The sequence below is a fragment of the Oryx dammah genome, unplaced genomic scaffold (genome assembly GCF_014754425.2).
Source record: "Oryx dammah isolate SB20612 unplaced genomic scaffold, SCBI_Odam_1.1 HiC_scaffold_9, whole genome shotgun sequence".
NCBI lineage: Eukaryota > Metazoa > Chordata > Mammalia > Artiodactyla > Bovidae > Oryx > Oryx dammah.
In genome coordinates, this window is record NW_024070193.1 from 2,824,635 (window position 1) to 2,847,090 (window position 22,456).

The 22,456-nt window shown below is 54.4% G+C and overlaps 1 protein-coding gene and 1 long non-coding RNA gene across 4 annotated transcripts in view; one reads left to right on the forward strand and one right to left on the reverse strand.

Annotated features, from left to right (window-relative positions):
* SLC6A6 (solute carrier family 6 member 6) overlaps positions 1 to 12,141 on the forward strand; it is a 93,403-nt gene extending 81,262 nt beyond the window's left edge. For 2 of the 3 annotated variants that reach the window (XM_040246686.1, XM_040246687.1), the window contains exons 11-15: positions 2,715 to 2,852; positions 3,880 to 3,982; positions 4,564 to 4,664; positions 5,770 to 5,940; positions 8,257 to 11,874. In XM_040246686.1, coding sequence (XP_040102620.1) covers positions 2,715 to 2,852; positions 3,880 to 3,982; positions 4,564 to 4,664; positions 5,770 to 5,940; positions 8,257 to 8,397 — 654 coding nt within the window. In that variant the 3' untranslated portion in view covers positions 8,398 to 11,874. Of the gene's footprint in view, positions 1 to 2,714; positions 2,853 to 3,879; positions 3,983 to 4,563; positions 4,665 to 5,769; positions 5,941 to 8,256 lie in introns of all 3 variants that reach the window. The other variant, XM_040246685.1, reaches the window with a different exon arrangement.
* Positions 59 to 13,443, reverse strand: LOC120868089. Its single transcript, XR_005722138.1, has 3 exons — positions 13,434 to 13,443; positions 5,049 to 5,053; positions 59 to 240 (listed from the first exon to the last, which is right to left on the reverse strand). It is a non-coding gene; the product is annotated as an uncharacterized LOC120868089 (long non-coding RNA).
* Between the last annotated feature and the right edge of the window lie 9,013 nt (positions 13,444 to 22,456).

Below are 22,456 nucleotides of genomic sequence, written 5' to 3' on the forward strand. Positions count from 1 at the left end.
CCCACCGTCCATCTCCCAGGCAGCGGCCTCGAAGCCAGTGCACAGATGGGCCCCCGGGGACTCAGGACCTGGGAGGTGGGAAGTCTCAGAAGGTGAGGTAAGGGGGAGAGGGCGGTCCGCTAACAAGGTCCAGAGCAGAGCGGAAGGTTTGCCAGAAGGAAGACTAGCATTAGCAGAGAAGACTGAAGGGAAACACTTGGGAGACGGAAACCAAAAATAACTTGAGCAGTTGTTGATGAACTTGAGCAGTTGTTGATGAACTTGAGCTGATAAACAGCGAGAGGGCCCCATCCATCACCCTTGGTTAATGAGCTTGGCCTTCAGAGGCCCCCGGCAGCCAGCTTTTATAACCTCTTCCAGAGCTCTCAGCAAACCCCAAAAAAAGAAGACAGAAAGAGGTTAATAAATGACAAAGCAGGCCATCTCCAGACTGGCCTCTTAGGCTGCAGAAGGGGCATGGGTGGTTATTCATTAGATTTCCCCTGGGAGGCAGGTGGGGCCTGGTGGAGGCTGTGCGCCTCGGAGCCGGGGCCCCCACGGCCCTTCACTTCGGGAAGCCTGAAGCTCTCCAAGGAAGCGTCGCCCTGAGCAAGCTCTTCTGGTTCAGAGCATGGAGCTCGCAGCACGGAATGACCTGCCTAATTGACGCACCAGGAAGGGGCATGGTGGGATTTGAACCCTGGGATCCCTCCGCTGCACCTGTGTGAACTTGGGGACGTGGGGGAAGGTTTTACACATACACCAGCACCAGCCATGATAAGGGCCCTACCCTGCGAGGTGTCCACTGGGACCAGGCTCCACGTGCCACGTGTGGGAAAATCCCATAACGCAAAATTGACCCTCTTAGCCATGTTTTAGGGCTTCCCCAGCGGCTCAGAGGGAAAGAACCTACCTGCAAAGGAGGAGACGCTGGTTTGATCCCCACGTCGGGAAGATTGTCTGAAGAAGGGAATGGCAAACCCCTCCAGTATTCTTGCCTGGAAAAATCCCACTGGACAGAGGAGGCTGGCGGGCTACAGTCCATAGGGTCGCAAAGAGTCGGACACCACTGAGCAACTGAGACCCATTTGTAAGTGCTTGTTCGGTGCATGGAGGACACTCACATCGTCGTAGCCGTCACCAGCATCATCTCCAGAGCTTTCTCACCTTCCCAAATGGAAAGTCTGTCCCCACCAAAACCCCCCTTTCCTCCCGCCGCCACCTGGCTTTTGAGCATCAGCAGGATGCGCTCACTTTCCAGCGAAGGAAGCGGAGGCTCTGAGAAGGCGGGGCTGTGGCACTATTAACTGAGTCAGGTCTGGAGAGGCTGGCGGAGGGGGCGTGGTGCCCCCAGGGCCGCAGCGAACTCAGCAAGAGGGGCTGCTGCCGGTATTGGCCCTGACTCTCAGCGACCCTGGATCTGCCTGTCTTTGATTTTCAAATCTCAAAAAGGGAAAGAACCTCTGTCTCTGACTCCTTTACAAGGTTAACGTCAGAGCTGCCGGTCTGCTCTAGTTCACTGGCAATTTAGACTCAGCACCGCTTTGGCTGAGACATCGATCAGAGGTCTGAGCACCTGCCCCCTGTTCTCTTCGGACCCCTTCCAAGAGCTTCTCGGTCATCATTACTCTGAACTCCTGGCTCCTTTGAGCTCACGGGAGGGACCTGCTCCCGTGTGTGTGTATGTGTTCCCTGATTCTCCCGTGATGCTTCCCAGAGAAGCCAGCGGTTGGCCGTGTCCTGCAGGAAGGCTGTGGGAGCAAACCTCCCAGTGTCTGTCCCAGAGGAAAGAGCCGACGGGTTGAGGTTTTAGCTTTTGGATGTCGAGTGGACTCTGATACCTCAGAGGGCGTGTTGGCTGGCCGAGCCGTTTGGCTGTGGCCACTCCAGTTAAAATGTGTCAGCGTGCCCTTTCACCCCAAACTGTACCTCTAGACTACTGTGCTGTGGATGGCGGTGCCTGCAGACAGACGTGGTCCTGCCCAGGTCGGCCACCATGGGGGCTGGAATCGTTCTATGGAGCACCTTCACTTGAGGTCGTGAAGCCACTAAGATCCTTGCGATACGCATCCACAGGATGGGGTTAGCGCCCCCGTCTGAGAGCCGAGGCGGCTCTGTGGACTGATGTGGAACGTCCCCCAGCCCGGGATAAATTGTTAGGTGCAACGATGGGAAGGTTTAGAAAGACCGAGGGTCACTCTCGAAGGTTACCTATGGACTGGCCTTTCCATCACCTTTGGGAGCCTAGGGATGAGTTCCGGGGGTCACAGGCAGCACTGGACTCAGGCACGTGGGCCTGTGGGCGTGCAGGCAACGTGTACAAAATCCTCCCGTGGAGCCCACGGTCCCCACAGGGTTAAAGACCACCAAGTGTCTCCAGTCTGGGAACTGAAGCCCAGACCTGCCTGGATCACCACCCACAGCTCACGTGCTGCTGTGTACCTGGCCCGGCTGGGTGCCCAAGGCCCAGGAATAGGAGTGCACCACCTTCCGCTGCCAGGAAAACCCAGACCCAAGCGGGCAGTTGCCCGTGTTGACACACCGGCCAGCAAGTGTGCCGGGCAGAGGGGCCTCAGGAGCACAGACTGTCTGGAGAGCCGTGCAGGGCCCACCAGGCCTGGCCCAAGGGGCGGGACTCAGCATGCTGAGCCCCTCCACGGCGCGGACGCAACCCCGCCCCTCTCTGAGACGAGGGGTTGCTGGCCGGCTGCTCATGGCTCTCCTTCCCTCCCCAGTTTGTGGAAGTGGAAGGACAGATCACGTCCTTGGTTGATCTGCACCCGTCCTTGCTAAGGAAGGGCTTTCATCGGGAGATCTTCATCGCCTCCATATGCTGCATCAGCTACCTGCTGGGGCTGATCATGGTGACCGAGGTAGGTGGTTCCCACCTGGCACGAGGGGACCCCCCCCGGGAGGGCCCTAGGTGCTCTGTGTGTTTCCCAGGTCAGTTCAAGGCCACACCGACCCACTGCCGATCCCCCCACCACCCAGCGGCTGGATGAGAGGGCCCGAGCGACTGAGGTCGTTCCTCCTTTGGGGGTCCCACCCCAACCAGGGCAGCAGGAGGTGACTCATGACCCCGTCCTCCAGCCAGACGCCCCTCCCCACTTCCCTGTTACCCTGGCAACACCGTGGCCACCTGCTGCCCTCCTGCCCTCCTCATCCTGAAAAGGGAAGGGGCGCTCCAGCTGAAATCCCCTTTGACGGCAGCTCCATCCCCACCGCTGTGGGCAGTGGCCCTTCTCTGCCCAGTCTGCAGGGGAGCCAAGCGTATGAGCCTAGCCTGGGCTGTGGGCTCATCTCCCCAGCTCTCACCACCCATCTCTCCTTACTCTCCAGCACAGGGTTGCATTCGACCCCCAGATCAGGATTTCACGTCCCCAGTCTTCCTTCCCGGAACTCAAAATAAATGCATTTCTTGAAGTGTCCCTAAGAAACAACCCTGAAAGGCAGATCACAGGTTCACACGCCAAGCAGCTCGGTCTCGCTGAAATCTTCTCTGTTGGCCGCCGAGAAAGCCCCTCCGTTGGAAACAGGCTTCAGCAAACCCATTTGTTTCTGTGCTAGGAAAGACATGTTTTGCTTTCGTTTCTTTCTGTGTGTGTCTTTTTAAATTAAGTTTTTACTTTTTGAATTAAATTAAATTTGTCATGCCTGGAAAATCCCATAGATGGAGGAGCCTGGTAGGCTACAGTCTATGGGGTCGCAAAGAGTCAGACACGACTGAGCGACTTCACTTTCTAACCATCTTTTAACACAGTTATTTGGTCCTCACGGCCTCTGCCCAATTTCCACCCCTGACCCTGGGCTTTCTGTTTCTTGTTGACAGACCAGAACTCTTTATAAATGGAGGGACTTAGAGGCCAAATTTCAAATTCTCCTCTGGCTTTCTCTTCACAGGGTGGCATGTACGTGTTTCAGCTGTTTGACTACTATGCAGCTAGCGGTGTCTGCCTTTTGTGGGTGGCGTTCTTTGAATGTTTTGCTATTGCCTGGATATACGGTGAGTAGAGACGTTTGCCTACTTTCCTCAAGTCTCCCCTTCGGGCTTCTTTCTTTAGAAGCTCCAGAAACAGAATTCTCGTGGGAATTTCATTTTGAGTCAAACACAAAGGCCCTTCCCTGCCTGGACCTTTCCTCTCCAGGCTCCCCTTTCACCACAACTATGAACATAGCCACGTGGAAGCTTCTCCCCAGGTTGAACGTTCAAGCTGTAACTGGATGCCTTGACAAACACAGAGCTTGGCCTTGCAGGGGTCTGTCTTTGATGAACCACCCGTGGGGTCCAGGAATGGTCCATTCTGACCTTCTCGACTCCTTGGGATGGCCACAGCAGGCTTTGGGACTCTGCCTGAGGTGGCCGGTATCTACCCAGTGACCCGTGAATTTCAGATCCTTTCAGATAAACGCGTGCCGGGTCTGTGTGGTGTGGAGGTACACACACCTGGGTGAGGCCCTGGAGACACCCCCTCTTCCTCACCCCACCCCAACCCCACGGCCCTTGCGCCCCTGCCGTGAGGTTCCCGGGGCGGATGCCACGTCTGGGACCCCGGATCACCGTCCGTCCGCCTCTGACTCTTGCAGGCAGCGATAACTTTTACGATGGTATTGAGGACATGATTGGCTACCGGCCGGGGCCCTGGATGAAGTACTGCTGGGCTGTGGTCACCCCGCTTCTCTGTACCGTGAGTGTCCTTCCACGCGGCCGTGGGCAGCCGTCCCTACCCCAGGGCTTGACGGGTTTCACCCGCCCGCCCATCGGGAACTCGGCGTCAGCTCAGTGCTGGCCTCCGACAAACCCGTGTCAGCAGGGCCTCGGGGCAGGGGCTGGGCTGCCGCTGTCCACTCAGACCACGGGGAGCTCAGAGGGTAGACTGTCCCCCGTGTTTAGGAACCGGGTGCCGGGGGATCCCCCCCAGGGATCTCTGCCTCCAGGCCACTGTGTCCCTATTTGTGGGGCCCCTGTGTCCCCATTTGTTAAACAAGGAGGCCGACCGATGTGGGGCTGAGAAGCAGTGACCGCGTAGGCTGTCACTTTACCCCCGAGAGCGGCTGTGCCCTTTTTGCACCTGAGCTGCAGACTGCCCCCCACAAAATGTCAGCCGCTGTAGCAGCCAGCGGGCTTCCCAGATGGCGCCAGTGGTAAAGAACCCACCTGCCGACGCAGGAGATGTAAGAGACACGGGTTCGATTTTCCCCTGGGTCGAGAAAATCCCCTGGAGGAGGGCACAGCCGCCCACTCCAGCATCCTTGCCTGGAGACTCCCCATGGACAGAGGAGCCTGGCGGGCTGCAGCCCATGGAGTTGCACAGAGTCGGGTGCAAGTGAAGCGACTTGGCACCTGGGCATACGCGCACACGTGCGTGTCTGCGGTTCATCGTAAGGGCACCCTGAGGGTCCTGCCCAGCTCCGCCCGGGTGGTCAAGGGCAGGAGTTCTCTCCACCACTCAAGCCACGTGGGCAGCCGGGATGCAGAGAAGATGCGAGAAGGCGATCCCGTGGGCAGGAGCAGCCTGCCCAGAGGTCCCAGGGGTGCGGGGTGAAGGGGGCTAAGACGCTGGTAGGAATCGGGGGAGCCGGAGCGTAGCCATGTGGGAGGGGCAGTGGGCAGGGGGCCGGGCATTGCTGGCCAGAGGAGGGGCTTGCGTCCGGAAGGCCCTGGGGAGTGGCAGGGGGTTCTGAGCAGGGCAACCGCTCCATCAGCAGATGGGGAAGAGTGTGGGCCCCTCGGGTGGGCCCCGCCCCCGCCCTGGCCCCGGAAGCCCCTGATCACCGCTTGTCTCTCCACAGGGATGTTTCATCTTCTCTCTTGTCAAGTATGTGCCCCTGACCTACAACAAAGTCTACAGGTACCCAACCTGGGCCATCGGGCTGGGCTGGTGCCTGGCCCTGTCCTCCATGGTGTGCGTCCCATTGGTCATGATCATCCGCCTCAGCCAGACCGAAGGGCCGTTCCTCGTGGTAAGCACCCAGAGCCCCCCAGCCTGGGGGATTTGGGCCGGGGGCAGGATGCTGAAGGCCAGCCAGCTGGCAGTTTGCTATGTGACCTGGGGCGCCACGCTGGCTCTCTCTGAGCCCCAGGCCCCTCCCTGGCCCTGCAGTGCGGCTGAAGCTGTGGGCAGGAGATTGCATGGTGGGAAGATGGGGCAGCAGCGGCACCTTTGGGGGCCAGGCAGCAGGCCAGGGGCAGCAGCTTCAGATGCCAAGATGAGAGCCAGGGCTTCACCCCCAGAGCAGGGGGGCCAGGCTGTTTCTGAGACAGGAGCTAAGGGGAGGGCTGAGCCCAGCCCACGCTGGTGTCCCCCTTCCCAGACCAGTGGCCCCGATTGCTGCCGGGCCCTCGGAGAGAAGCCACCTCTGCACCACACAGAAGCTCTGGCTCCAGGGTCTCTGCCCCCACGGGTCTCCTCCCCCCAATCCCCCACCCACCCCCCGGATCCTGCCGCCATCCTCTCTGAAATTCCTCCAACAGTCCTGGAGATTGCAGGCCCTGGCTCTTTCCAAGAAATCCTTTTCTTAGACTTTCCCTTAACCTTTGGGCTTGGGCTGGCTCCAGGACGGCACTGTTTTGTTCTGGGCTGTTTTTATTGTTATTCTCTTAAAAATCTGGAGCCAGGATGTCCGGGGGCCCTGGCTCCCTCCTGGGCTGGGCAGTTTCCTTGTGGGCAGGGGACTGGTTGTTGGGGGAGATGTCTTTGGTCGGGGGTTGGTCGGGGGGGGGGGGGGGGGGAGGAGGGGACAGGCCTTCCTGAGACAGAGGAAGTAGGCAGGGGTGTGCCAGGGAGGAAGCCGTGAGGCTGGGGTCTGTCTGGGCCAGGAAAGCCTCTGGGGTGTTCCTGCCACACTGGGTCCATTGTGTTTCCTCAGAGGCCACAAGGAAGGACCCCAGGATTCAGCCAGAATGCTGAATAGCCCTCTCATTTATCAAAGCACCGACATAATGTGCCTGGGACAGATCCAGCCCCTCCCCCAGGAATTTCCAGGAATTCCTCTTGCCACCCAGAGGCTGAAGGGTTAATTGGCGGCGTTGGATGGTAGTGCTCAGCACTCATAGCCGCCCCAAGAGATCACTGCCTTCTGTCCCTTGGAAGTCTAATTTTAAAATCCTGCTCCATCTCAAGTTTAGAGGTTGGGCAGAGCGGGGTTGGTGTCGGGGAGGAATTTGAGTCTATCCCCCGGGTCACATCCGATCCTCACCCCCCAGACCCGACCTGACAGTTCCTGGAAGCCCTCTCCTCTGAAGGCAGCCGGCCTCCACCCACCTGTGTTGGCCTCCAGTCTGGTTCCTCCCAGGCCCAGGCAGCCGCCCCAGTTGGGGTATGGGGGGACCAGGGGCAAGGGCTCGGGCACCATCCCAGGAGGTGGTCAGGCTCCCAGTTCTGGCGTGCCCCCCACCCCGGGTTATCAAGGAGATGTGGGCCTCGGCTTGCCAGATCTTGTGGTTTTTAAAGAACAGGTGGAAATCTGGATTTTCAAACGAAATATTGTAGCTTTTACCAAGCAGCTTCTGAGCCTTGATATAAACCTGCAGTGAACGTGGATGCCGAGACAGAGGGTTTCCTGTTAACCACTGCTTCCTCTTGAAGCCTCTGAATGGCCACCTGGCAGGAGGTGGGCTGGGTGGCGGGAGCCCTGGGTCAAGTCTCAGCTCTGCTTTGGTTTTCTGGGTGCCCTGAGAGGGGCTTTTTTTCCCCTCACCCATCCCGTGATCAGGCAACCTGGGGAAGGACCAGCTGCCCTGCGCTGGGCGGTGGTCCAGCCTCTGGCCTCTCTGATGGGCAGGGCAGCACAGACACAGGCAGGGTGGTCTCCAGGGCCCCAGCGGGGACGTGGAGAGGGAAGGACCTGTAGCTTGTGGAGATGAGGGAGTTTGGGAAGGTTGGGAGCCATGGGAGGCTCAAGAGAGTCATCCAGCCTCTGGCATATGAACTGCAAAAGCTCAGCTGCTTGGCAAGTCAGGGAGATAGCAGGGACAAGAATCCCAAGGAGGTGTATTTCAGCTCTATGGGGGAAAGAGTGTGGAGGCATGAGTCTCCTGGCGCTCAGGTGCGCAAAGCAGGACTTGGCCAAGGAAGCTACCTGCTGGGAGCTCTGCCCTCGTTCAGGGCCTGGGGCACCTTGGTTCAAGGCCCCTGTTTGCCAGTGGATGAAAAATGCGAGGTCCAGAGAGGGCAGGGGTTTGGCGAAGGTCACGCAGCACACTGGCAGGACGCGGGGTGAAGAGGGAAACCGCAGGGCCTGACCCGTCTGCCCACACCTGCCCCCTTCCTTCTCCAGAGACTCAAGTACCTGCTGACCCCGAGGGAACCCAACCGCTGGGCCGTGGAGCGCGAGGGGGCCATGCCCTACAGCTCCCGCACGGCCGTCAACAACACGCTCAGGAAACCCACCCACATCATCGTGGAGACCATGATGTGAGCTCTCTCCGGCGGACAGGCTGTTCTCCTGCTGTTTACTAACATTAGATTCTCGTAGGACCAGGTTTACAGAGCTTTATATTTGCACTAGGGTTTTTGTTTATTTTTTCAATTGTCACAGAAAATGTTACTCTGGGTGTGTGTGTGAGCGTGTGCACGTGTGCGTGTGCTTGTGTGGTGTTGTGTGTATGTGTATTTCCTTTTGATTTGGGGATGTTTTGTACAAAAAAAAACAAACCCACGGGCAGCTGTCCGGGGCAAGGCAGAACTTTCATACAGAATTAGATGTATTTTATGGGGACTTGGTAAAATTTTCTTTGTATTTTTTTTTTTACATGTAACTATGTACACACACAGAGATTTTCAAACACTTTTACCACTTGAATAGCTCTTGCCAGCAATAGATCTCGTTTTTAAAAGCAATCCTTTGGTGCTTATGCAGCTGGCAGAAGGTTCTGCCCCCCACCCTCCACCAGAACACTGGGTGGAATTTTAAAGGTGTCGTACCTGCAGACCTGGTTCAAGTGAAGCAAACAGCTATCTGGCCAGACCCTGGGGGGCTGGAGAGAGGAAGGTGCCTTGTGACGCTTATCTTAGCCAACAAGAGAGATGCCCAAACCGTAAACCAACCCCTCAAGTAAAGGGACTCAGAATCCACAGAGGAGGCCCAACAGCGAAAGTCTGATGCGAAGATGCAGGGAACCTCTGCATCGGGAGGGTCCCTTTTATTTCAGGATTGAGGGTGGATAGTCAGGGCGAGAGGGAGAGGCACCCTTCCCTGGGGTGTCCTCTGGAGCGAGTGGAGGCTGGCCCCGTAGGAACTGGGGGTCTTAAGGCTCCAGACCTCACACGGATGGGTCTGTTGCCTTAGAAGGGGGCTCCTATCAGCTTCCGGCCGACCCCGCAGCTGGCATCTCTCGAAGCTGCCTGTAGGAGAAGCGTGATGTATTTGGTGAGGGGCGAGGGGTGAGCCAGCGGACCAAAGGATGTGCACCCAAGTGTCCGGGAGGGGCCTGGTGTCAGGGGAGGGGATGTTCCTCCCCTCCTCTCTCTACCCTCAGCTTGTCCTCGTCTCCCAGAGGCTCTTGTTGAAGACCCCGGCCCGGCGCCACCCTGGCGCCTAGCAGGGAGTGCCAGGAACAAACTGTCACTGGGGCAGGGTGCTCCCCAAACTCTCCTTCGAGCTCAGGCACGGGTGCAGCCCACGCGGGTCACGTGGGAGCTAAGGTAGCGCTTTCTCTTCCTCCCCTGCAGAAGCCGGGGTCAGGCGTGCAGTAGGTGGGGACCGCAGGCAGAGGCTGAGTCAGGGCAGGCACCCTCCAATGGGCGCCCCTCTCTGAACCAGGACGGAAGGCACCCCACCTTTAGAATCCCACCCAGCCCGCATCTGGACCTAAACTGTGCCATTTAAACAGACACTTCCAAGCCCAGAGTCTCAAGTAAACCGAAACGGCATTGTGCACGAAGAGCAGTGACGCCTTGGGGTCTGTGGAGCGCGTGGTCCAGCTCAGCGTTCAGAGCAGGGGCTCTGTGAGTCCTGGGACCCCCCTCCCCAAGCCTGGGCAGGGGTGGAGCCTCAGATGGCGCCCTCCCAGGGGGCAGAGGGGACTCTGAGCCTCCCATCTTTGGCGTGCGGTCACAGTCCCCTGTCTCCAGGGCGTATACTCTGCCAAACTGTGCCCCATCCTCTTCCAAACCGTCGGCGAGTCTGTGTTCCCATCTCGCTGTGTGTTTATGGTTGCCACTGTGTCTGAGTCGATGGTGGTGTTTTTGTTTTTTCCCAGTTTTATCGAGTAGCAATGTGACCTCTTCTCCTTTGTCTTATGGAACTTTAGTAAACTAACCACTGTCAGTGACTGGGGACAGGTCACGTGCAGGGGCTCGGGGGGCCTCGGACCCCGGCGAAAGGCCACAGCGTTTCGGGATGGTTGGCAAATCGCAACATTCTGGAAATGGCCCGAAAAAGGCCCCTTCTTCTACGATTCCCAGACCAAATTCTAGACCAAAGACACACGCAGACCAAGTCCCCAGGCCCCGCCTGGAAGGAAGGTCAGCCACTCTCTCAGTCCGGGTCCAGGGTGCCTGGCCCCGGTCGCGAGCCTCCTGCCTGACCCCCTAGCTCCTGTGTATTTGTAGAACTCAGCTCTGTGTGTGCCTCTGATGTATCCACATAAAGGAAACTTGTCATTGGAGCTCATGAGTCTGGTTCGCCTGTCTCTGGGCAGCCCCCCACCCCACCCCTCTGCCCACGCTCTGCCTGGGATGGAATTCTGATGTTTGCAGCCAGATCTGGAAGGGAGGCAAGAAGGAGGCTTAAAGGATGTTTCTAGGGGTGCAGAAATGGGGACGGGCCCCAGGACAGTCTCACCTGGGGAGATGCTCCGTGGAGCTGGGCCTGCCTGGGCCCTGTTCATCACTGCAGTCCCCAATGATGGAGAGGCTTCCTGGGTCTCCCAGTCAGCGCCCTCATTGGCAAAGGGGCACGTTCGCCTTGAAGACCAAAGACCAGCCTTATGGCAAAGGGCACGCTCTGTGCCCAGAGTCCGGGGACCCTGTGAGCGTCCTCAGGGGCTGGCTGGACCCCAAGCTGCAGTTCAGTGGGACAGGCAGCCCTGGCCCCCCTGGCTCCCCACCCAGCAGGCCTCTGGGAGCCAGGCATTGGGATCCTGGGATGCAGGAGGCTGCGGGATCTAGCCTGAGGCCACATGGGCCATTCGCAGCCATCACAGAGCAGCCTCGGACAGTTTCTGGGCCCTGGGCAGCTCCCTCTGCAAAGCCTCTGGCCCCACATTCTCACCCCAGGTCCCCAAGACGGTGGAGGAGGGCAGTGTAAGGGGAAAGGGGATCCTACTCAGCCTGGCCCCATGTCCCCGGGTGCCACACAGTGGTCAGGGGCCCAGCCAGCATCTCCCAGCCCTCCCCACCACCGCCCCCCACCATCCCTCCCCACCCCCAGGCCTCAGATACTGGCCAGGAAAGAACCCAAGGGAATCCCCTCGAGGCAGCCAGAGGTCCCATCCAGCCCTCAGACCCAAGGCCAGGGGGGCCCGGCCGTCCGTGTGGACGCCGAGAATATCACTGTGCAAAAAACCCAACAAGCACAAAACGACACACAGCTCAGGCATCAAAACTCGGAGAGGGGCGTGGACACCAGGCGCCAGGGAGCAGCCTCTGTCCCCGAGGGGCGCCCTCTCCAGGGGTGTTGCTGCAGACACATTCTGCTGTGTTCCCTGGGCAGGGGGCTGCTGAAGCATCTTATATATGTGACGTCAAATTGAGATGTCTGCTTCATTGTGGTGTTTTTTTTTTTTTTACCCAATTAATTTTCAAATCCCTAGCAACTGTGACTGTATTTAGCACAAGAGAAAGCTGAGAACGTGGGTCCTTGCCTCCTTCCAGAAATGTCTGGTTCATCAGGACTTTTTTTGAAACTTCAAACTATTTTTAAGATATTTTAAACTTTTGTAAAAGAAAAAAATATATATCGAGCAACAAGAGACTCTTCTGAGGAGCATTTGTATTTGAATAAGATCCTTGGTGTGTAATTCAGTCTCGCTGTATACAAGCTTTTGTGTATAAATGTTTTCTGATACAAATCCCTGTATTTTGCAGGGTGTTTCTTTTCCTCTTTGGCTTTTTAGATAAATATGTATATCAATATTTTAAATTCATCTTTGCTTTTTTTTTAGAGGAGTTTGTAATCACCTTATAACATGAAAATAAAATTTCCTTTTAAAATCCGAAACGTGTGGGTTCCATTCTGACACAGCCGTTTCTCTTTATGTTTAGCAAGCTCTTTACCATTTACAGAGGGCTTTCAGCCCTGCCCCGGGGACATTCCTCAGAGCGGGGTGTTATTCTCTCAGGTTGGAGACACTGAAGTGAATGTTCTGGAGTCCCAGCTCTGGTTGGAAAAGAATTTCCAGGCACGGAGTTTATTAAGAACAGATAGCAGAGATAATGAAGGCAACAGACCGGGAAGAGCCCATGCAAGGTTAGCAGCCACTTCTTACAGTCTCAAGACAGAAAATTCCTGCTGGAAGGCTGGCATTAGGTGATTAGCTGGGGCTTCCCTGTGGCTCAGACGGTACAGACTGCCTGCGATGCAGAAGACGCGGGGTCCCTGGGTTGGGAAGATCCCCTGGAGGAGGGCAGGGCTACCCACTCCAGTGTTCCTGCCTGGAGCACCCCACGGATGCAGGCGCCTGGCGGGCTACAGTCCGTGGGGTCACAGGAGAGTCGGGCACGACTGAGCAACAAGCACTCCGGAGCACGCCTGCCTCGGAGGTGACCTTGGTTCTGGGCTCTGCCTGTGGCCGTGAGGCGAGACTCCGCAGTAGGGTCAAGAGGGGACGGTTTGCCTCCGGGCGCAGGAGTCCCTGAAATTGTGGGCAGTGGGGCTCGAGGCCCCGAATCCCTGGTAGGCTTCAGTGGCTTCTAATAACAGGACTCGGCCATTACCTGGGCCCGGGGTGTCATCTGATCGGAAGCGTCGCGGGCCGCTGGAGGTGCTGCCCACCACGTGCCGGCACCAGGCACCCCCCAGCACTAACACCCTGGTCGGGCTCTGATCGCCGTGGTCCGGGGGCGCTGAAGGTGGGGCGGCTGTGAGAGACCAGCCCCCCCAGGACGGGGCCGCCGACACTGGGCCCTCAGAAGGGACAGCCGTCAGGACCCCGAGGCCAGGGTTGGCGTCGCCACGCTTGGCCTCGGGAACTGTGAGCCCAGCCCGCTGGTACAGATGGGAGAACCGAGGCGGGGAGACCGGCTGGCTGCCCTGAGGTCACGGGGCAGGGGGACATGTGGGGCGGCATTCGCGCCCACTGGCCCAGCCGCCTTTCTGCGTGTGCGAGGTCAGGGGCCTTGAGAGGTCTTTCCCCCGACTCCCGAGACCAAAACAAAAAGTGAAACCCAAAGAACAACGCTTCTGCCTAACTCCTGACACAGACACAACGCTGGAGTAAAACCTCGCTCCCCGCCCCTTCCGGGCACCTAACCACGTGGCCTGTGTTCGTGTCCTGGTCCATCCCTGACTACCTGTGTAAACTCCGTAACCTCTGCCTCCAGCACCCCTTTCTGTTGCTGGCATGACGATGCAGCCGCCTCCAAGGCCATTGGGAGAATCTGGAAGGGAATTTTTTTTTTTTCTTTAGGTGGCTCAGTGGTATGGTAAAGAGTCCATCTGCAATGCAGGAGACAGAGGTTCCATCCCTGGGTGGGGAAGATCCCCTGGAGGAGGAAATCGCAACCCGCTCCAGGATTCTTGCCTGGGAAATCCCACGGACAGAGGTGTCGCAAAAGAGTTGGACACTTAGCGACTAAACAACAACAACTCGTTAATTTGCAGCACTGTGTTAGTTTCAAGTGTAAAGCGACGTGATTCAGTTATATGCACACATGCTTGCTTTTTCTGATTCTTTCCCATTGTAGGTTATTACAAGATACTGAGTACAGTTCCCTGTGCTATGCAATGAGTTAGTCATTCAGGCGTGTCCGACTCTCTACGACCCCACAGACTGTAGCCCGCCAGGTTCCTCTGTCCAGGGAATTCTCCAGGCAAGAATGCTGGAGTGGGAAGCCATTCCCTTCTCCAGTTCTATACAGTAAGTCCTTGTTGTTTATTTTATGTATCGGTGTGTGTGTTAATCTCAAACTCCTAATTCATCGCCTCATCCCCTTTGGTAACCATAACTGCGTTTTCTATGTCTGTGAGTCTATTTTTGTTCTGTAAATAAGTTCATTGGTATTCTCTTTCTTTATTCCACAAATAAGTGATATCATACGCTATTTGTCTTTCTCTAATCTCTAGGTCCGTTCACATTGTTGCCAATGATATTATTTCATTCTTTTTATGGAAGGTTCCCTTCTCTCTGCACACTCTCCAGCATTTATTATTTGTAGACTTAAAAACAAAACAAAACAAAACTTTTGGGGGGAGCCTTAGTTGCATCATGTGGGATCTTTCTTTGCGGCACGTGGGCTCCAGAGCCTGCAGGCTGGGTACTCGGCGGTACACAGGCATGGCAGTTGAGGCCCATGGGGTCCACGTGGCACAAGCCCGGCAGTTGCCTGGTTGCACAGGCTCTGGAGTTGCGTGGGCTCGGATGCCCCGTGGCCTGCGGGGTCCTAGTTCCCCCATCAGGGGTGGAACCTGCATCCGCTGCATTGCAAGGCAGAGTCTTAGTCGCTGAACCACCAGGGAAGTCCCTAGACTTTTGAACGATGGCCATTTGGATTGGTATAAGGTGATACCTCATTGGAGTTTCGGTTTGCATTTCTGTCTGACAGTTAAGGATGTTGAACATCTTCTCATATGCCTGTTGACCGTCTGTTTGTCTTCTTTGGAGAAATAACTATGTTTTCTCCTAAGATTGATTGGATGTTTTGGGGTTTTTTTTTTTCCCCATATTAAACTGTATGAGCTGTTTGTATATTTTGGAAATTAATTAATTAATTCTTTGTCAGTCACATCGTTTGCAAATATTTTCTCCCAGTCCATAGGTTGTCTTTGTTTACAATTTCCTTTGCCGTACAAAAGCTCTTAAGTTGGATTCACTCACTCACTAAGTCGCTTCAGTCGTATCCGACTCTGTGCGACCCCATAGACGGCAGCCCACCGGGCTCCCCCATTAGGTCTCATTATTTATGTTCATTTTTATCTCCATTACTCTAGGAGATGGATCCAAAAATGCCCTGCTGCGGTTTATGTCAGAGTGTTAGGCTGATGTTTTCCTCTAGGAGTTTTATAGTATATGGTCTTATTTTTAGGTCTTTACTCCATCTTGAGTTGATTTCTATATATGGTGTTAGAGAATGCCCTAGCTCTGTGCGTTCTTGCCTCCTCTGTTGTGTGTTAGCTGACCGCATGTGTGCGGGTTTATTTCTAAGCTTTCCTTCCTGTTGCACTGATGGTCACATCTGCTTTCTGTGCCACCGCTCTTGTGTTTTGAGACTGTAGCTTTGTAGAACAGCCTGAGGTCAGGGAGCTTGATTCCTCCCTCCCACCCCGCTCTTTCTCAAGATTGCTCTGGCTAACTTTTGTGGGTCTTTTGTGTTTCTATACAAACTGGAAGAAAAAAAAAAAAAACGGTTGTTCTTGTTCTGTGAAAAACGCCATTGGGAATTTGAGAGGGATTGCCCTAACTCTTTTGAACTGTGGTGTTGGAGAAAACTCTTGAGAGTCCCTGGGACTGCAAGGAGATCCAACCAGTCCATCCTAAAGGAGATCAGTTCTGGGTGTTCATTGGAAGGACTGATGTTGAAGCTGAAACTCCAATATTTTGGCCACCTGATGCAAAGAGCTGACTCATTTGAAAAGACCCTGATGCTGGGAAAGATTGAGGGCAGAAGGAGAAGGGGGTGACAGAGGATGAGATGGTTGGATGGCATCACCAACTCAATGGACACGGGTTTGGGTGGACTCCAGGATTTGGTGATGGACAGGGAGGCCTGGCGTGCTGTGGTTCATGGGGTCACAAAGAGTCAGACACGACTGAGCGACTGAACTGAACTGCCCTGCCTCTGCAGATTGCCCTGGGCGACGTGGTCATCTTAACAAAACTGAGTCTTCCAGTCCGAGAACAAGGTAGACCTCCCCATCTGTTAGAAGCAGCCTTGCAGAGCACTCAGACATGCTGGGCTCGCAGCCAGGTTGTAGGACCAGGGTCCCCTCTCCGTCTTGCTGGTCCAATCCACACCTCCTTCCCATCTCAGATGTTTCCCTAGCCTGTCCCTGCCCCCAGCACTAGGGGGAACCGCAGTGCTCTGAGCACGTCTGACCCCCAGCTACGCCAGTCGAGCCACGCAAACGCACCTGGTGTGACCCAGGGCCTGCCTGCACCCCTCCCAGACACGGGGCTCACGCCATCCTGCGGAGCTGATGGCGGGGCGGCACTTGCTCTGCCCATGCAGAGCCGTGGTTCCCCCAGCCAGGTCCACGCTGCCCTCTGGGCTCCTCCTGCGCTGGAGGCCCAGGAGAGACTCAGGGACATCCCTGGGCCTCCACCCCCAGGTAAAAGGGGCTCCATACAGCAGACCCACTGCTCATCCGCATCAGTGGTTTCCCCTGCACACAGGATAAAATCCGTAGTCCCCAGCCAAGCCTCACTACCGGGCCCTGCGACCTCCAGCCCTGCACCCCTCCCTGGCCTGCTTTCTCTTCCTGGGCCCACCAGGCTCTGTCCACCTGGGGGTCCTTGCACTTGCTGTGTCCTCTGCCTGGACACTGTTCCTCCAGATCTGAGCATAAATGTCACCTTCCTGCTCCTTGAGCTAAACCCCTCCTGGTCACTTTACCCTTTGACCCTCTGTTGTTCCAGCCTCCAGGGCCTCCTGTCCCTCCTGGCATCATTGGTGGCCCACTCACTGGTTCACTGTCTTCCATGAGGATATAAGCCTCCTGCATGAACACAGGCCTTCGTCTGTCTCGTTTCTGCTGTTGGCCCAGGTGGGAGAATGAGGTGGTGTGTGTGCGTTTAGCTGCCATCTGTGTCTGAGTCTTTGCAACCCCATGGACTGTAGCCTGCCAGGCTCCTCCGTCCATAGGATTCTCCAGGCAAGAATACTGGAGTAGGTTGCCATGCCCGCCTCCAGGGCATCTTCTGGACCCAGGGATCGAACCCAGGTCTCCTGTGTCTCCTGCAATGCAGGCGGACTCCTCACCTGCTGAGCCACTGAGGAAGCCCAAGCACGTTACTACTTTCTGAGTTCACGAATTACTCAAGAGCAGGTGAGCTGTGACAAGATCCAAAATAGCCAGGCTGGGATGTTCTTTCTTTGTTTTTTTCTTAAAGATATATATATATATATTTTTTTTTTGGATGCGGACCATTTTTAAAGTCTTTACTGAGTTTGTTACAATATTGTTTCCGATTTATGTTTTGGTCGTTTGACTGTGAGCCCTGTGGGATCTTACCTCCACGGCCACGGACAGAACTGGGAGGCCCCACACTGGGAGACGAAGCCGTAACCGGACCACCAGGTGGGTCCCTGTGATTTAAGTTGACGTATATTTAACTTCTGTGCAGAGCACATCATGAGAAACGCTGGGCTGTATATTGTCACCCTGCTTATTTAACTTGTATGCAGAGTACATCATGAGAAACACTGGGCTGGAAAAAGCACAAGCTGGAATCAAGACTGCCAGGAGAAATATCAATAACCTCAGATATGCAGATGACACCACCCTTATGGCAGAAAGCAAAGAATGAATGAGCCTCTTGATGAAAGTGAAAGAGGAGAGTGAAAAAGTTGGCTTAAAGCTCAACATTCAGAAAACGAAGATCATGGCATCTGGTCCCATCACTTCTTGAGAAATAGATGGGGAAACAGTGAAAATAGTGTCAGACTTTATTTTTTGGGCTCCAAAATCACTGCAGATGGTGATTGCAGCCATGAAATTAAAAGACGCTTACTCCTTGGAAGGAAAGTTATGACCAACCTAGATAGCATATTCAAAAGCGGAGACATTACTTTGTCAACAAAGGTCCATCTAGTCAAAGCTATGATTTTTCCAGTAGTCATGTATGGATGTGAGAGTTGGACCATAAAGAAGGCTGAGGGCCGAAGAACTGATGCTTTTGAACTGTGGTGTTGGAGAAGACTCTTGAGAGTCCCTTGGACTGCAAGGAGATCCAACTAGTCCATCCTAAAGGAAATCAGTCCTGAATATTCATTGGAAGGACTGATGCTGAGGCTGAAACTCCAATACTTCGGCCACCTGATGGGCAGAACTGATTCATCTGAAAAGACCCTGATGCTGGGAAAGATTGAGGGCAGGAGGAGAAGGGGACGGCAGAGGATGAGATGGTTGGATGGTATCACCGACTCAGTGGACATGAGTTTGAGTAAACTCTGGGAATTGGTGATGGACAGGGAGGCCTGGCATGCTGCAGTCCATGGGGTCACAAAGAGTCGGGTACAACTGAGCGACTGAACTTGAACAGAACTCTGCATATAAGTTACATAAGCAGGGTGACAATATACAACCTTGACGTACTCCTTTCCCAGTTTTGAACCAGTCCGTGTTCCACATCCAGTTCAAACTGTTGCTTCTTGACCTGCATATGTTTCTCAGGAAGCAGGTAAGGTGGCCTGGTATTCCCATCTCTTGAAGAAATTTCCACAGTCTGTTGTGATCCACAGTCAAAGTCTTTAGTGTAGTCCATGAAGCAGATGTATTTCCGGCTCATCTCTTAACCCCAAGCTCCTATTTTATCCCTTCACCCCATATTTCTCCTCTGGTGATCATAAGTTTGTCACCTATTTCTGTTTCGTAAATAAGTTCATTTGTATCCATTTTTCTAGATTTTACATGTAATTGATATCACGTAATATTTGTCTTTGTCTGACTTACTTCACTTAGCATCGTAATCCACAGGCCCATCCATGTTGCCACAAGCGGCATTATTTCATTCTTTTCTGGCTAGTAATATTCCAGTGTGTGTGTGTGCGTGTGTGTGCGTGTGTGTGCGTGTGTGTGCGTGTGTGCGTGTGGGGGGGCGTGTGTGTGCGTGTGTGTGTGTGTGCGTGTGTGCCTGTGTGTGCGTGTGCGTGTGTGTGCATGTGTGCGTGTGTGCGTGTGTATGCGTGTGTGCATGTGCGTGTGTGTGCGTGTGTGTGCGCGTGTGTGTGCGTGCATGTGTGCGTGTGCTGTGTGCATGTGTGCGTGTGCGCGTGTGTGTGTGCGTGTGCGCGCGTGTGTGCGTGTGCGTGTGCGTGTGTGTGCGTGTGTGTGTGCGTGTGTGCGTGTGTGTGCGTGTGTGTGCATGTGCGTGTGCGTGTGTGCATGTGTGCGCGTGTGTGCGTGTGCGTGCGTGTGCGTGCGTGTGCGTGTGTGTGCGTGTGTGTGCTGCGTGCGTGCGTGTGTGTGCGTGTGTGTGCATGTGCATGTGCGTGTGTGTGCGTGTGTGCGCGTGTGTGCGTGTGCGTGTGTGCGTGTGTGTGCATGTGCGTGTGTGTGTGCGTGTGTGCGCGTGTGTATGCGTGTGTGCGCGTGTGTGTGCGCGTGTGCATGTGTGTGTGCGTGTGCGTGTGTGTGCGTGTGTGCGTGTGTGTGCGTGTGTGCGCATGTGTGCGCGTGTGTGCGTGTGTGCGTGTGGCATCTTCCTTGCCGTTCAGCTGTCAGTGGACACTTAGGAGGCATTTGGGTCTTGGCTATTGTAGGTAGTGTTGCAATGAATGCTGGGCTGCAAGAGTCTTTTCCAGTTATGGTTGCCTCTGGTTGTGTGCCCGAGCGTGGCATTGCCAGATCATAGGGTAGGTGTCTTTTTAGCTTTTCCATAAAAACCCGAATACTTTGCTCCGTTGTGGTGGCTACCAGTGCACATTCGCACCAAGAGTATAGGAGGCTCCCTTTTATCCAGGTCCTCACTCACAGCTGTTGTTTGTAGACACTTATAAAAATTATTTTTTTGCAATAGAGCTGCTTTACAATGCTGTGTCAGTTTCTGCTGCATAGCAGAGTGAATTGGCTATATATATGTGTGTGTGTGTGTGTGTGTGTGTGTGTGTATGCCTTATTTTTGGACTTCCTTCCCAGTTAGCCACCAGAAAAGATTGAGTAGATTTCACGGTGCTAGACAACAGGTTCTCGTTAGTTACCTGTGTTATAAGATCCCCTGGAGAAGGAAATAGCAACCCAGCCAGTATTCTTGCCTGGAAGATCCCATGGCTGGAGGCGCCTGGCAGGCTGCACTCCATGGCCTTGCAAAGAGTTGGAAACGACTTCACGTTCGCTTCACTTTCAGACATAGCAGTGTATATCTTTAGTATACAGTTCATGGGATTCTCCAGGCCAGAGTACTGGAGTGGGTAGCCTTGCCCTTCTCTAGGGGATCTTCCCAACCCGGGGATCGAACCCAGGTCCCCTGCCTTGCAAGCGGATTCTTTACCAGCTGAGCCACCAGGCAAGCCCAAAAGTGAAAATGAAAGTCACTCAGTCATGTCCGACTCTTTGCGACAGTCCATGGAATTCTCCAGGCCAGAATACTGGAGTGGGTAGCTGTTCCCTTCTCCAGGGGATCTTTCCAACCCAGGGACTGAACCTTGGTCTCCCGCACTGCAGGTGGATTTTTCTGTAGCTCAAACAGTGAAGAATCTGCCTGCAGCACAGGAGACCCAGGTTTGATTCCTGGGACGGGAAGATCCTTTGGAGAAGGGAATGGCTACCCACTCCAGTATCCTTGCCTGGAGAATCCCACGGACAGAAGAGCCTGGCGGGCACGGGGTTGCAGAGAGTCGGACATGACTGAGGGGTTGCGAGTGTGCGTCTTTAGGTCCCAGCATCCTAGGTCCCTCTGCGCCAGCCTTGCACGTGTTCTCTGCGTCTGTGTCTCTATTTCTCCCTAACATAAAAGCTCACTTTATCATTTTGGGGGTTCCACATAGAAACAACATCACACAATGTGGGTTTTACTCTTTCTGAAGGACTATACTCTGACGGTCTCTAAGCCCATTCACAGCTCTGCAAATGGCACGATTCGGTTCATCTTATGAACACTGCTCCACTGTACATATGACACACATTGTGTTTGTCCATCACCCTGTTGTTGAATGTCTAGGCTGCTTCCATGTCTTGGTTTTTTTAAATAGAGTTGTGTGAACATTGAGGTGCCTCTATCTTTTGGAATATTTTACAGGTGTATGTAGTAGACATTATTATGAACCCCATTCTGACTGCTGCGAACTGATACCTTATTTTAGATTTGATTTCAATTACTCTAATCATTTTCAGTGTTGAGCATATTGTCACAGACTTTCTACTTATATAAAAAGAGTGAACAAACTACCTCCTGAAATTGACACCAGGAACCGTGGAGGCTGTGACTTTTCCAAGCTCCTCGAGACCAGAGGTTTGGACCAGCATCCTTTAGGAGCACTGGGGACTCTGGTCCCAGCCGGAGCCAACCAGGCCATACAGGTTTAAGAGGGGGCTCAACTGAGGGCACCCTGCCTGCCTGTCTGGACCCCACCCCAATCCGGCTGTGGCATCAAACCCTGGCCAGGGCCAAGGACAGGACAGGATCGCAAGGCAAAAGGCCAAGGCTATGAAGTAGCCACTGCTTGTCTTTGCTTGTCTTTCATTCCCTGATGCCAGAGCCCTGTTGGAGGATAGCCGATTTGCAGAGTTGTGCTTCTTGTCAGCGCCTGATTGAGGTATTACGTATCCATGAGTATATCCTATTCTTTTTGGATTCTTTTACCACAGAGATCATTGCAGAAAGTGGGGCAGAGTGCTGGACACAGGTGTTTGTAGAGCACTACAGAAACGGGGGGAAAGGAAGGAAGGAATGAGCTAATCCTGAAGATTCTCTCTCAGAGTTTCCGATTTCCGTTTGTTAGAGACCCAGATGTCTGTGTATACGTGGAAGGAAGGAGATAATCCTTTTGATTATCTATTACAAATGCAGACTGCTGTGTCTATGTTAGTCCCGACACCCTGATTAATATTGGACCCTTCAATTTTGAGGGGGGAGCCCTTTGGATTCTCAGGGACTCTTTTTGGTTGTAAATTACTTGTTTTGCGTCAGTTTCTTCATTTCTCCCCAAAGGGGCAGGATACCGTCTTGTCACCCTCTGCCTCGCTGCCTTCACTTAGAGAGTGAGCCTTCAGACGCCATCCAGTGGTAGCATTTCACAGTGGCAGTGGCGTTTCTCGTGGCCGAGTGATCGGTCACCACACACGTGTGCCACAGCGTCCCAACGCTTTATCTATCGGTGCGTTTCCCTGTCGTGACTGGTGTAAGCAGTGCTGCGGTGAGCTGCCATTGCCTTCTCTGACATCCTAAGTAATGAAAAAAACTGTTGGGGTGTGTGTATATTTTTGAATGGTGGATTTTGGGGGGTACAGGCCCCACTCTGGGTGTGTCACATCCTAGGTTTAGCTTCTCTTGATATTCTTTTCAGGCATTGGGAAAGTGTCCATTAGACTGGAGTTGCCCGTGTGCCTTCCCACCAAGAGTGGAGGGGGCTTCCCTTTCCTCCAGACTCTCTCCCCCATTTATTTTCTGTAGACTTGTGAGGATAGCCCTTCTGACTAGTGGGATTGGATTTCTCAGCAT